Genomic DNA, 15,718 nt, shown 5'->3' on the forward strand with positions numbered 1-15,718 from the left:
CCCCCTGTCTCTTCCCAGTTTGTTGCTGTGAGTAGAGACATGCACATCTTTTTGAGTCAGTATGAGAATAACTCAACTTCGAGTCTGTTCTCTTCCTCTCTATTGCTACTTATTGAAAATACCTGCCTTTTTTTGTTTTTAATTTCTAAGCTAAATTCTCTGTGCCTCTTCTTTTCTGCTTCTTGGTCAGTAGCTTGGGACAGTTCTTTTGGTCTGAAAGTGTGTTACTTGGAAATTATGAGCCCACGTAGGGCTGTGTATCATGGAAGAGCATGTAGAAAAAGACGGAGCTGAAAAAATCATTATTAGGCGTTTTTTTTTTTTCCTGGTGAGGAAGATTAGCCCTGAGCTAACATCTGTGCTGGTCTTCCTCTATTTTGTATGTGGGATGCTGCCACAGCATGGCTTGATGAGTGGTGTGTAGGTCTGTGCCTGGGATCTGAATCCACAAACCACAGGCTGCCAAAGCGGAGCAGGTGAACTTAACCACTATGCCACCAGGCCAGCCCTAGGCATTCCTTTTTTGACATTTTATGCAGTTCCACTTGGATTTTTACACTAGTGGTTAATACTTAAGTCCATGCAGGCTTTTGAATTGTTCCTTAAAACCTCTGTGTTTGAATAGCCAGTTGTGAATAGCATACATTTTTTAGTGTATAAAGTCCTGCATTTTACAGTAACCTTTGAAAATACAAATGTGAATTACCCTTTGACCGCAAATCTGATTATAGACGTGTTTGTACATTAAGTAATATGGTTGCTTAAGAATTCTGTTTTCTATTTAAAAAAAAAATTGGCACCTAAGCTAATGTCTCTTGCCAGTCTTTTTTCTTCTTCTTCTTCTCCCCAAAGCCCCTCAGTACCTACTTGCATACCCTGGTTGTGAGCGCCTCTGGTTGTGCAAGAATGCTATTTTCTAGCCCCAGTGAAACCTGCTCTGAATTCCAGGGTTTAAACCTATATGCCATGGAAGAATTCTATTAATCAAAGTTATCTTTGGTGTAAAGGGAGCAATTTTATGAGTAGACTTACTAAAATTAATTTTTTATGGGCAGAGTAATCCTACCAAAAAATTTCCATGGAGATGCAGCTGGGGACTTCACTTTTTTGCCTGTTGTATAGAATTCAAACTTCAGAGTGGTTTTAAAAGAACCGTGTCTGCTGCGCTTTTAGAGTCTGTAATTGTTATTTTACTCCTTTTGTCTTATCCCCAGAAAAATAACCTCTCTCCCTCTAACTGTTGGTTGTTAGTTGACATCCTATGAGAGCAAGCCTTTCTGGGCTGTTAGAGGACCATCCCACATTAATGACAGTGTTATACAGGAAAGCCACTGTTCCTGCAACTTAGCTGGGAGCAGTGGAGGGAGAGGGTGTCCATGAGCTGTAAGAGAAGCCTCCTTCTGTGTCTCCAGATGTCACGAAGCTTTGGGGTGGCATCTTACCGTTCGTTATTCTACTTTTTCCACACACCAGCTTGAGACACAACCAGACCAGCAACTTGCCCTGTTCACTTTCTAAATTGAAAGGATAATGAGGGAAATGCAGGTTTAAGCCACAGTGAGGGACATTTCACGCCCATCAGATTGGCAGAATGGAGAACCCTACAAAACCTAGTGCTGGCTTGGATGTGGGACAGCAGGGGCTCTTACGCAGAGCTTATTCGAGTATTAATTTGGGTGGGCACTGTGGAGAATGGTTTGGTGATGTCTAGGAAAACAGGTATGCAGACCCCACAGCCAAGCAATTCCATGCCTTGTTATATATTTGGAAAAATCTCTTGTCCATAAGCGGAGGTGGATTTTTGTGGTTGTGTTCCTTAAAGCACTGTTGGTACTATTGAAAAGGTAAAAACAACAAAATGTCCATCAATAATAGAATGGAAAATACAATTGTGATATATTCGTACGATGGAATAGTATACAGGAGTGAAGAATGAACGAACACATTTACTGACTTGAATGGATCTCAGAAACTTTATGTTGAACCAACAAACAAAATGTTGCAGAAAACCATCTATGGAATATTTTTTAAATATCCAAAATATATTGCTTGCCAATACACACATAGATATACGTGTGGTAAAGTTTATAGACTTGCATGGGAATGATAAATACTGGAGACAGGGTGGTGGTTACCTCTGAGAGGGAGGGTGGGGGCAGTTTCTGGGGTAGGATACACAGGGGAACTTAGCTCTGTGACTGGTGGGTTTTTTTTCTTAAGGTGCACAGTGATACCTTAGATGTCATTGTCTTAGTTTCTGCATCTTTTTGTGCATCTGGAATCCTGCGTAACAAACAGAAAAGTTCATTTATATGGTAGAAAAAATAATCTGAATTTCTAAGATGCTCCTGTGGCTGCAAACCTTCTGATATTAAGACACAATGTGCTTCTGGGTAGTTTTGGCAGCTCCGTGGCTGCAGCCGGTGTTCCGTTGGTTCTGGAGGCCTCAGCGGTGATGTTCTCCCCGCAGGTCCGGTCAACGGGAAGTACTGCTGCCCTCAGCTCTTCATCAACCACAGGTGTTTCTCAGGCCCCTACCTGAACAAGGGGAGGATTGCAGAGCTGCCGCAGTCCGTGGGGCCCGGCAAGTGTGTCCTGGTTCTTAAAGAGGTAAAGTGCATTCCCGGGTCTCGGACGGCTTCTTTTCACAGGTGTGGGCGCAGTTCCTGAAGGAGATCCTGGAAACGTGAATCAATCCAGGGGACGTTCGCCAGGCCCCTGCCTTCTCTCCGTCCTGCGGGCTGGGAGCTGGGCATCCACAGATGGAGGTGGTGTCGCTGTGGATGAAAGACTCACCGTCTAGTGGGAGGCGTAGACATTCCTCCCCAGAGTAAGGGAAGCATTGCATTAGATTTGAGTAAAGAGCTTCGGGAAGACAGAGGGAGGAAGAGTTGTGCGTGGAGGGAGGGTTTAGGACTGGAGAGAAGTTTCTCTGAAGAGGTCGGCGAGCCTGGGAGGGCTTCCTGAGCTGGTCCAGAGTATTGCTGAGAGGGGACACTCCTCTGCCGGGTCGGGGGTGGCATCTTTTGTCCCTCCCTCCACAGTACCGCGTACAGCAGGGGTGACAACGTGTGATCAGTGCTTCGACGGGCTCTAGGCACGTGCATGAAGTCTGTGTCACAGGTGGCACCCAGGCGAGGCCCGGGCCGCTCATCATTTCCGTGGTACTGCTTCCCATTTCTCTCCCTGCCTTTGGGAGCCGACCTGCAGGCAGAGGTGACGCCTCATTACATTAATGGAGGTTTGTCCTCGCTGTTGCATTTTTATGGCTTCTTCCCTGACGGTGTTTGCAGACGGATGGGAATTTTGGAACCATTCTTGGCACTCTGTCTCTGCTTTTTTCACACACATTAGTGCTTTCTCTTAAGAGAAAGGACACCACATCTGTCTTCTTTACTGTGACCGTACCGTGATGAAGGTGCTTTAATTCCCTGGGCGTAGCAATCTACTGATCCATTGAACAAATGTTTTTTAGGCTACTTCTGGGAGCCTGGCGCTGCATAAAGTACTGGGTCAGAGAATAAACAGCCCCCGCCTTCTGCCTGTTTGCGTTTCACGTTCCTGTTGGGGGGGATGACGTAATTCTAACCTCGTTGTACAGTAGGGTGACTGCTCAATAGAGACAAGACAGAAGTGCTCTGGGAGCACAGGAGGAGGGAGTGACACTTGATCTGGCTTAGGCACACTGAGAGGACCTGCCATGCACAGTGTGGATAAGGAGGCACAGGTGGAAGTTCAAGGTGGTGTCTGGGAAGAGAAGGTGGTCACGTATGGCTGGAGGATTGGATAGGTTCTTAGGCTGGGGATAATTCATAAGTGTGAAAGAATATGTTAGATTTTGAAAAGAAAGAAAGAGAGAAATCTGGCTTGCCTGGTGCTTCAGGGTGAGGCGGGATCGAGAAGCTGGGGGCCTGCTTGTGAATGGCCTCCTTCGACATCCTGAGGAATCTCGAGTTCCCGGTCCGGACAACAGGAGCCCTCCCAGCGACGCTGTGCTGATGCAGCTCCCTCAACACGAGAACCCCTGTAAGGCTTCCAATTCCATTTTACTTAGAGATGAGATCGCTGCAGCAAAGCCGAGCCCGCTGGCTTTTCCAGGCCATCAGAGGTATTCTCACTTGCAGACTTTTCTATATTGAGAAAACAATCTATTTTAGAGAGAAAATCGGGGATCCAGTTGAGAAGAAACCCTATCAGAAATTGATCAGGCTATTGTTGTTATTTATTTGGGAGCGTTTAACACAGAAAGTGTGTAATAGGTGGTTCCTGCTGTTAATGAGCTCCCAGTCTAGTGGGAAAGATGAATGAGCAAATAGAATATTGCTGAGGAGTGTGCGTCTTAGGTCCTGGGACAGGGCGAGCATAGTGCTCTGAGATCACATGGGAGTCCCACAGGCTCTGGGGGCAAGGGAAGCTGGCAGCCTGTCTGGTAGAGGGAGAAGCGTGTCGGGGGCCTGGAGCATCCATGGTGCCCTGGGAGGAAGGGAAGCAGAATGGAAAGGAACACTTACAGCATCTTAACTGAAAGGACCGCAGAGGCTGGACACAGGAAGGGCAGAAAACTGTGTCAAGGGTCTCCTGCGGGCCTGGGCGTCGTCCTGGACTCTCTGCATCAGTTCTTATTTAGTAGCGGTTTGGACCTGCTCTCGTGTCCCTTGGACATTGCGCTAGGACGTTACATCCTGAAATCAGACAGCGCCGGTCTGGCTCCGCCTACGTGGCAAGTTGGTTCCATCGATGAGAAATTTGTAGCTAAAGAAAGACGGTTGGTGGGGAAGGAACACCTGAAAGGCAGTGGGGATGTGGCTAAGTGGAGGGCGATAACTCCACCTGTACACATTGGCACAGACAATAGATTCCTGCAAGTAACAGACTCCATCGAAGATGAAATCGAACCAGGATTACACTAAGAATTTCTGTCGCTGTATGAGATCAGGCCGAGTGTTGACTTTCTTCAGTCCACCAGTGCTTTTGGCCTGTGAGTGCGTTTTTGCTACGGTAATGTCGTCTGCCTGTATTTCTGCCTGTTTTTGCTTTGAGTGATCAGAAAGGACCACAGAAGTGGACAAAAATGCCGTGAATTGATGGGTTTCTTTGAAGCTGCCTGCAAAACTGGTCCACACCAGGTGTTCCAGTATTAAAATGAGGTCTTTGGTCACCTGCTGGCTCTGTTAACAAACAAGATGACCTCAGGTGCAGCCTCTCTTTGGGGCTGGGCTGTTTTCCTTTCCTGCATGGTTTTTTAAGTCAAAACTAGTTATCCCTGATCAGTTCCCCGATAGGAGCCAGCAGCCAAATTTAAAAGCCAGGCCAGAGCAGTTTTCTGATGACAAAACTAGTTTTTTGCTTATGTTCAGCAAATGCAAGAGGCAGGAAAGAAAAAAAAAAGAAGGCAAACACTTCAGTTCTGTGAGTGGAAGAAAAAATGTAAGTTCTGCCAAGCAATATTTATGCTAATGCTCTTCCTTCAGCCCCAGACCTCTCTTTGGTTGGTTTCAAATTCCATTTTATTTAAAGAGAATGAGGTAATTGGAGCCAAGACAGAGCGAGTTTGCTTTTTCAGGCCATCAGTGGTGTTTAGCAGTTAAAGGGTTTTACATCTTTGGAAAATGTAAAGTGATAGTTGTTTTCTGGTTGTCGGGTCTGCTAGAAATAGATAATGTCTGTGGGTGTGGATGCACAGCCGGCCTTCGGAGAGGTTAAATGCAGACTGAAAAGAGGGGTCTTGAGCTGGAGAGCGGGAAGGTTCTGGCAAGAATGATGATTGATGCGTGTCTCTATTATCTTTCTGGGCCGTGTGCATTCTGTGCATTAGATTTGCATGGGCTCTTGAGGGACTAGGAGCTGTGATGGCCTCAGTTCCAGACAGGGCGCAGCAAAGGGAGGTATGTGACCTCTAAGGAGCTGGAGCCAGAAGCAGTGACTGGCCCGGTCAAGTCCAGTCATCCTGCATAAGGGAATTCAAGACGAGCAGGCCTTGAGAGGAGGGAGCTGGTTGAGCCTGTTCGCGGCCCTTCAGGGGCTGGGGCATTCGGTGTGGGACCCCTGGGCACAGTCGCATGGAGGGTGGGACCTCAGTAAGACAGTAAATGATGGTGCTTATTGTCAGTCACACCTGCATGCTCAGTATGATCATTGTCAACCGGGACTGCCCTTTTCTATTCCAAATACTTTTACCCCCACGCCTGCCCCAGGAATGTCAGGGCCTCCCAAAGATACACATGGACTGCAGCTCCATGTGGGCCCCTGGTAAAGTGAAGAGGTTTTGTATCACAGACTTCCCGCCCTCTGAGATTGTTAGCAGCCGGTGATAGAGTCTTGTTGGTCTTTCACAAAGGTATTCAGGAAATTTCTGCTTAACACTTTAGACGCAATCTCCATACGGTGTAATAGGGTGGGTGTTTATGTCTGGGTGTGAAAGAGAGTGAGTGAGTGAGCCAGCGTGAGCACAAGAGAAAAGAGGAGAGTGGAGCATGGGCCGTATTAACTCCCATCCTGTGTCCTGCAATGGAAAGTTCAGCTGCTGATAGAGACACCTGATGAAAGTAGGAGAACATGACCAGGTCCTACTGGCAGACGTAACTCTGAAAACACCAACTGAGAAAGAATCAGAGACTCTGTTTGCATAGAGACTCTCAAGGCCACGGCTATAAAGGCAACATACCAGGATGAAATCCCAGGGTGGCTTAACAGAGATTTGGGGAGCATCTGTGGTTTTTCATAAACGTTATTTGCCTTAAATTATTTCCTAGTATGTAACCTCCTTTTAGCCAAAAAAGAGAAACATATCATTTCTAGTGGGGAACCAATCTCCAGGAGTCCTTTTTCATATTTTTCACATTACTTAGAGACGTGTGAAGCTGCTTGTTGCTCTAGAATTATGTCGACTCGGCAGCAGAAATGACCTGAGTCTTCCGTGCTGTGTTTGGGGAGCATGGGTTCAGTCGTTTAAGAGACGGACATTTATAGAGGGAAAATCGACACGTTGTGCGCTTTCTATGAAAAGGTAAAAATAAAGCACCTGATTTTATATTCCCCTTTTTCCTTCTTTCTGGTGCTCGAAAGAAGACTTAGGAGGAAGCAGCAAGAATCCTGGACACTCAGAATCTTTCTGAAGTGTGAGCTTCTGTGGCTTATTTTTTCCCTCCACCGTAACTTTCTACCCTACCTAGTTGAGATCGCCACAGACACTGACTTGAGACCTGTGCCTTCAACCTGACATCGAGATCAGTCTGAATGTAATGGAGTAGGCTGATAAGATAAAATAAGTAAGACCACAGAGGGCTTCTGCTCTACCGAGGCAGGAATGTTGTTTTTCATGGGTACAATACAAATACATACATGTGTGCACACCCACCCCACACTGTCCCACCTCACGCACCCACCTACCTATCCATCCGTCCATCCATCCATATTTCCATCATGTATCTATCCATCCATCCATCTTTCTATCATCTGTCTATCCATCCATCCATCTTTCTGTCATGTATCTATCCATCCATCCATCTTTCTATCATCTGTCTATCCATCCATCCATCTTTGTATCGTGTATGCATCCACCGATCCATCTGTCTTTCTGTTGTGTATCTATTCATCTATCCATCCGTCTATTATCTATCTGTGTTTCATCCACTTATCATCCATCTATATCTGTCTATCCATCTCTCTATCTCTCTATCAGTGAATCAATCAATATATCTGTCTATTGATCCTTAAGAGGATCAGGGAGTCACTTGATCCTCCTCGTCACAGCCTGATCAAGGGATGCAAAGGTTCAGACGTGACCAAGTGGCCCTTCCTTGGCATTTAAGAGACTAGGTTGTGATTAGTTTAACCTTGCAAAAAGTGACTCAAAAATGGGTACAGTGCTGACGGTGCCAGGGTCATGGTGAGCAGGATGTTGCCCCGCCTCAATGGATTGACAGTCCCCCTGCAGACAGAGGAGGGGGCCTCGTCTTCTCTCCCTTCTAGGCCTACCTCATTCTGACAGGCGCATACAAATACACCAGCAGAAATCTGTGCCTGGTTGTGTTAGAATAACACCCCAGTTTTGTGTCCTTTGGGGTCAATGGGAGTAGTAGATGTGGTGGCTTTTAGATCTGGACCCAGTGCCATTTGTTGCTTTGACAGTAAAAGGATAGAAAAAGGTGACTCTTACCGAGGTGCCTCTTTCTGCGTGCCCCTTGGTCTCATCCCCAGTCTCACTTTCCCGGGGCTTCGTGTGATCTGTATGGCTCAGGACCCAATGTCAGAACCCCGTTTTCCATGGCAAAGAGGAATAGAAGAAGTCAGGCTAACACTGGCATCTGGTAATTATCTCTGACTTTGAGATTCTTCCGTGAAGAGTGACCAGTATAAGCCAGTCAAGTGAAGTATGATTTCGGACATCACAGCACAGGGTTGAAACACTGAATATTGAATCTGAAGCAGAAAGCGAGTTGTGCAGACATGCTGTTACTTGGGGTTCTGGACCCGTGCTGCCTCCACTCTGCTCCACTGACATGTGAAATAGGTTTGAGCAGGAGGTTCCAGAGAGATCCTCTGGTTCCACAAGGCTGGAGCCCTATTTGCTCTCTGAGCCTCAGAATACATGGACCACTCTGGCTTCCCCTCCTCTGCCCTCAGGCAGAGATGCTCGACTGCAGATAGTGACGTCAGTGTCCCGAAGAGGGAAAATGACACGGCTCCTGCCTGGCCTGTCTCGGAAGTTTCAGTGGGACCTGGCAGGTTGGAATTGGGCTTCCCTGGCCACATGGTCATTCCCGCCATCGCTTGGTTTTGACGACAGTGTTTATTTCCCACCTGTGGGGGTTCTCTGATGACTAGTTGGAATTTCTCCTTCATCGTACATCTCTGAGCATTTCTTCTTGGCTGCCTGTCACAACAACTTTTACTTAAAACTAGAAAGCCTCCACGTAGGAACCTAGAAAGTCAGAAATCTGAAGCAGCCGTCACTGTTTAAGTGATGATATACTGCAAACGAAGATCGCTTTTATTATTCAAAGCAGCCGTGGGTTTATCAGGATAATCGAGAGAATGGGATGTTGAGGCAGCGGAAAATATGGTCTTCTATTAAGGACCTTCACTTTTCAGGTAATATTGGACAGAGGCAAAAATCTTGCCTGGGTGACATCCATTTGTCAGTCAACAAATCAAAAATGGGGACTTGCCTCTGGATGATATTCTGTGGAGCTTTTGTTGCTGCTGTTTTAAGCTTCTGCTGAACATTAACCCATTAAGAATGATGTCCCAAGCTCGCGGGTGGGTGTAAACTATGACACACACAATCCGTGATGCAGGAATTATCAGGATGCTAGACAGTGTCTGGGAAGGCTGACAAAGGAAAAGCACAAAATTTTTTGTTGTGAAGTCTTTATTATTTGTCTGTAAAGAAGATAAGATCCCTTTGTTGAAGTTTCTCATCAAGATCATATAGGATAGGATTTTGTCGCAAAGAAAATCAGTAGCTAGCGCTCTCTCCTGGGCCTCCATTCTCATAGATTATCTGGTATCGAATATATTCTGGGAGTGAATTAGTCGTTAATTTTTGGATGTGCAGAATAGTTTTGGCTAATTTCTGTAATCCATATTGAAATTCACTGAGCAAATTCCAAAAAATATCTATTGAACACCAAGTATTGCCAGGTGTAGTTCTAACTGTTATGAATACAGTAGCAATAAAAGGAGTCCCTGATTTCTTGGTGCTTATGCACTAGTGGGAGAGGACCGGAAACAAGTAAAGCAATAGATTTGGGGTACAGAGAGTTTCCTGGTGAGTTGGGTAGGGACCGTGAGAGTAACAGAACTCGCGGAGGCCTCCAAAGTCTGGCCTCAGCCTTCAGAAGAGGGAAGTTACTGAGAAGGGGAAGCCCGGAGCACAGATGAGATCTGTCTGTTTGGACAGATTGTGTGCCCATTAAACATCCACGTGGAGGTGGATAGATGAGTCTGCAGTTCCGCGAAAGGTCTAGGATGGGCATAGAAATTTGGTAACCGTTGGTTTGCTAGTGTATGGATAATGTTCAAAGCCAGATGCGCTGTGGGGTGAAGGCAGACAGAGAAGGACAGTCTGAGGACTGAGCCCTGAGTTCACCATCATTTGAAGGAGGGGACACAGAAGGATCCAGCAAAAGTGAGCAGCGACTCAGAAGAACGGGGAGAGATTGGAGTCTTGGAGGCAAGACTAGAGTGTCCGCAGAGGAGGGCGTGGTGGACGCTGCCTTGCGCTGCCCACGGGATAGAATAAGAACAGAACTGAGGACCGCCCGTTCTTTGGTGATGCGGACATCAACAGGTGGTCTTGATGAAACCAGTTTGGGGGGGAGTTGTGGACCCGGAAGCCCCTCGGATTGGGTTCCAGAGAGGGTTGAAGGAGAGAAAGAGGAGGCGATGATTGTCGACAGTTCCTAAGGATTTTACTGTAAAACAGCAGAGAGAAGTAAGGTGGTGAGGGAAGATGAGAACGGATGGGGGGAAGTTGATGCTTTCTTCTTTTAAGATGGGAAACGTTACCAGCAGTTTCTCTGCTAAGGAGGATGGTCCGGTTGAGAGAAAGAGCAGTGTGGTGGTGAAGAGGGAAGGACTGTCGAGCTGCTGTAACAAGAGACCACAGCCTGGGGGGCTGACCCAGCAAACACTTATTTCTCACAGTTGCAGAGGCCGGAAGTCTGCGATCAGGGTGCCAGCATGGTCAGTTTCTGGAGAGGGCTTTCTTCTTTCTTTACAGACAACTGCCTTCTTGCTGTGTCCTCACATGGCCGGGAGGGGTGGGGGGGAGAGAGAGAACAAGCTGTCTGTTCTCTTCTTAGGAGGCTGCTAATCCCATCATGGGGGCCCCACCCTCATGACCTCTTCTAGACTTAACTACCCTCCAAAGGCCCCACCTCCGGACAACATCATGTTGGGGGTTAGAGTTTCAACATATGAATTTGGGGGGACACAATTCAGTCCGTAGCAGAAGAGAAAACCCCAGGTAAAAAAGAATATTCTGCAAAGAGGTGCATTGTGTCCAGTGTTTTGCTGATGAGGGACCATGAGTCCATGGGGCATACTGGATGGATCTGGGTAGCGGGGTAGGGGGCTTGAGATTGGGTCAGAATAGGGGAAAATACAGAGCTCTCTGGGAATTGGATTCTGGGTAGAAGGAATGTTCTAGAAGTGTTGGCTTTCTGGTGAATGAAGGCACAGGGCACGATGTTGGTCTGTCCTGGTGGTCTTCCAGGGGGAGGTGGAAAATTCCCGAAAAGTCTAGCTTCCTTTGAGGAACAGTCTTTCAATCAAATTGAAAAATAAAATGGGGAGTTCATGGTGTGGGGGGTGGGGGGGCCTGCCTCCCTGGGAAGCACTGGGGCTCCCTAACCTTGCTGCAGACCTGGGTGGGAGCGCCTCCTCTCCAGGGGCAGTGGGCGGCCCAGGGGACGTCAGCCTCATGCCGAGAATCTAAATAAAGGTTGAGGCCCGTTTGGGCCAAAGCAATAGAGCTCTTGGTGAACTATGTCCGAGTATTACTGTTATTACAGTTTTTGTAACTAATAATGAAAGGAGAGATGAACACAGTGGTTATCATTAGATTGATATTTGGGGAGTGTATTAGAGGTAGTGGAGACGGAATGCAAACACCTACTTTTAAGGGGTAAATAACTTGAAAAAAATCACTTGCTTTCTTTTCTTTTCAAAGCTCATTCCGGGTTTTTCTCTGGGTTCCTTAGAAGATTGCGTTTGCACTAAAGAGAAGAAAAGACTTCCTCTTTTCTCTTACAAGCACATCCTCCTCTACTTCCAGCTTTTGATGGCACTCGCTTATGTGAGCGTTTAGGAGGAAATGCTGTCAACCCTGTTGGTGCAGGATGGAGGGTCAGTCAGCGGGGTAAACTCTGGAAAAAGATGCACCGTTGCCGCCATTCTTCTGAAACCCAAACTCCTTTGGCAAAGGAGAAATGTTTTAATTAACATTCTCCATTTAAATCTGGTTTAAAAAAAAAAAAAAACAACTCTGCTTGTCTGCTCTGCACCTCGCTGGGCCTCCAGCTATGCTGACCATGCCAAGGGTTGAAGTCTGAATCCTTTCTTATTTTATTCCCCTTGCAGCTTTCCAAGTAATAAAATCCCATTCACCAGAGAAACCCTATTGATAGAGAAATTGCTGATTAAGCAAGAAAAATTCTTGATCCTTTTACTTAAAAAAAAAAAAAAACTATTCGTAAAATTAGCCCCATTCCATCCGATTCTGAGTTGGAAAAGAAGACATCTTTTAGGTGCCCGAGGGCCTTCGATGGTCCTGATTTCTGTAAAAAGCAGATTATGAGAACCATGGCTCTTGAATGGACTGCACAGCAGAGAGGTCTGTGGAAACAGAGAGAACGTGTGAGGGAGCAAGGGCTCCTTCTCATCCAGACCCTTTTCCTGGCCCCTCAAGAGAGAGAACATTCTCTTTCCTGTTGCCCTGTGGGCCCTTCTGTCTCTGGACGTCTACCCCCATGAGACCCATCCCCATGGTCACTAGAAATCCGCAGATGGCAGACCTTTGAAAGTCAACAATCTGTCTGCTTTCCATTAAAACAGCCGGGCTCCAGCTGTGGGAGCCGTATTTGCATTCTAAAGTATTTCCTAATTCTGACACTCAAAGAAATTTGGTTTCCTATCTAGGGGTTCCGTGCACTTTCAACATTGTTATAACTTTCATCATCATGTATCGTTGACGTTGGGCATTGCCTCCATCACTTTTAGTGTTTGGAGAGAAGTTTTCATGCTAGTGAATATGAGAGCAAATCATGGAATCACATGATTTCATGAAGCGGACAGAAAAGAACTCCCATCGATTTACGTGATCTTTTGAGTGCTGACATGTACACGAAGGGAAGGAGTGGGGAGGACACTAGCGTTTGTTGACTGCCCCTTTCCCTGCTAACAGCTCCTATGCTCTCTTCTCCTTTTCATCTCTTCCTGCCTCTAATTACCCCTCCCACTTCTGCTTCCTCTCTCCCTGACCAACTCTTGTGCCTGATCAGAGCAGAGGTAGGAAAGCCGAGAGGCGTAGCAGGGCTGGGCGGGCACGTGCTGTCGGATGCCTGGAGGCCCAGTTAGAGGGAAGTGTGAATTGGGCGTGATCAATAGGTCACTGGTACCCTTTCTCAAAGCGTTTCTGCATAGTGGTTGGAGAGGAAACTAGATTGCGGTGGGTTGAGAATCAAGTTGAAGAATTTGAAAGTATAAACTATTTGTATGATAAGTTTGATTCTGAAAAGGAAGCGGTAACAAGAAAGTCAGGGAGCTGCTAAGGAGAGTTATTTTGTGAAGATGCACAACTGAAACATACATTTGAGCCAGTGGGGCTAGAGAAGTGGGAGGCACAGGAGAGAGGTTATTTTATGGGTTGATGAGGACCACACTGACACTGAGAAGAGGGCTACCTTTAAATATTTCTGTATACCAAGATGTTACCTCCTTTATTTCTCATAACATCCTTATTGTAGAGGAGGAAAATCTTTCCCTGCACTCTTAGGTTCGTTAGCTGGGGTGTGCAAATTAAGCTGACAAAAGACAGATGCACAGGAGAAAAGGTTAATTTTACACTCACAGGCTTCACAGAAAAGAAGTGGAAACCCACAGAAGCCCTTAGGCTTGAGATCTTTACATATCGTTTCATGAAAAGGCCGTAAATTGTGGAGGAGTGACAAGACCAAGGAAAAGGAGTTTAGGCTTCTAGAGGTGGTAAATTGTGGGAAGGGAAATATAGGGGGGAAACTAATGGAAGGTAAGGATGACTTTAGTAGGCTTTGTTTATGTAGACTCATCTCCATGCCATCTTTGCATCTCTGGTGACAAGGGTTGTTCTGGTACAAGAGAAAGGAGCGGGACACCTACGAAAAGGGAATTCACGCCCTGCTTCTTGGCAGAAGGGAGGAAAGAAGAGATCGTTCCTTCAGTGTCTACTGTTTCTCAACTGCCCTCAGCTCGATATAACCCTGTGCCAGAGTGGTATATTTTGGGGTGACGTGTTCTGATCCCGTTCATTATGAACCAGATAAATGGCAGTGCCCCCTTATAGAGGTGAAGAAAGTCAATCCAGCATCTTGTGTAAGGACTCGTGCCTTCTAAGGGATGCAACTGGGATTTGATCTCAGATCTGTCCACCTGTAAAGCTTTTTTGCCTTTCTGCTCTAACACGCTGTGGGCACTTCTGTGTAGAAGGATATTCTCAACAAATATTTCATGATCCCCACGAAATCCACTGAGGCATAGCTCTAGCATGAATTTCTGCCTTGAATTACTCAAACCACCTAACACCAGTTTATGGGGAACAGTGTCCTTGACTTCATACCTAACATCCTCTTAGTTCATTGCGGGCGGAGTCCGTGCTGCCCTTTCTGATCACGACGGTAATGACGTGAATTCTGATGTTTTGCAAGGTGTACAGTGATTCATTCTAACTCTGCATGGTCATAACAGCCTTCAGCTAAGTTGTCTTTATGGAGGGAACTATAATGCACTAAAATGCCACGTACGCAAAGATTATTCAGCTCACCACTCCACAGTTTTACAGAAAGCTTGTTGAACGTGGAGACGAATAATGTGGCATTGGGAAAATTATTCAATATCAGATGCTTTTTTTACAATTTAATTGCCGCCTCTTCCCAGACTGATTTGAACTCTGCGAGGCATTTTCTTTTCACAGCCGCAAAATGCGTTTTCGATAGGCAGCAAATCACGCGGCGCTCCGGGGTTTCCTTGGTGAAGCACAATGAAAAGAATCCGTTGATAGTTTACTGTCTGTTGATAAACACTTTGTGCAGTATTTCAGCCAGCTCTAATTGGATTTATTTTTAAACTTGGTTTGAGTAAATTGTGCTGACAGTAAACAATAAAATCAGATGATTGTTCTAAGACAGATTCCATAAGCACACCAAAACTGCTCGTCCTGCCTTGTCATGGCCCTTTAAAGCCTTGGCAAAACCATGTTCGCTTGATGGGGAGTTACGGGGCCCTCGAAGCGTATAGCAAAATGCTCCCCAGGCAAAGGCAAGTACAGTTGCCGTGCTGACTGCACAGTATACGATATTTTGAGATGGACCTCTCGGTTATGGTAGGAGAAAGCTTTGCTGTCTTTCTGATTGAAATCGGGGTCCAAACGTGCCAGTTACATCTGGGAACACATCAGATACGTGAAAACTGTGCATGAAAATCCCTGCATCCTGCTTTGATCTCCTTCCTTCCCACCGATGCTGCACTGGTCTCCTCCCGAAAGCCGAAGGTGCTTTGGCATCGCTGCCAGGCTCCCATCTCAAAGAGATCTTTTTCTCAGTCTCTGGGTGGTGCTTTGCTCTGCAACGTGAAGCCTGAGCTCAAGTCCTCTTCTGGACAGGGAGAGACTTCAGGAGTGGCAGGCGCTGTGTCCTCTTCCCATCTGGGGCTCCCAGGACCTGGCACACGGCGGGTCCTCAGCAAATGGGCATTTCGGGGAACAAAACCTCTAAGGTCTCCGTGTTCCTAAGTATGCTGCGTTGCAGACATAGCAACGTTCTTTAAGCTCTGTACCCCAATAACAGCAGTTCAGAAACGTGCCGGAACTCATCAGTGCTCACTGTTAATGATTTGCTTTATGGGTAGGGACAGGCCCCCAGGGATCTAAGCTCCCTGTTCTTCTCATCCAAGAAGCACATCACGGTTAACGGGGACCTGTTATCTCCCCAGCACGTGCAGCTGGGGCTTTAGAAGCAAA

The 15,718-nt window shown here is 46.5% G+C and overlaps 1 protein-coding gene across 8 annotated transcripts in view; it reads left to right on the plus strand.

Annotated features, from left to right (window-relative positions):
* Positions 1 to 15,718, plus strand: part of SFMBT2 (Scm like with four mbt domains 2) — a 244,299-nt gene that overhangs the window by 193,835 nt on the left and 34,746 nt on the right. For all 8 annotated transcript variants that reach the window (XM_014841320.3, XM_014841318.3, XM_014841322.3 and 5 more), the window contains one exon: positions 2,471 to 2,610. In XM_014841320.3, coding sequence (XP_014696806.1) covers positions 2,471 to 2,610 — 140 coding nt within the window. The remainder of the gene's footprint in view (positions 1 to 2,470; positions 2,611 to 15,718) is intronic.

This window comes from Equus asinus, chromosome 29 (genome assembly GCF_041296235.1).
Source record: "Equus asinus isolate D_3611 breed Donkey chromosome 29, EquAss-T2T_v2, whole genome shotgun sequence".
NCBI classification, from domain to species: Eukaryota; Metazoa; Chordata; class Mammalia; order Perissodactyla; family Equidae; genus Equus; species Equus asinus.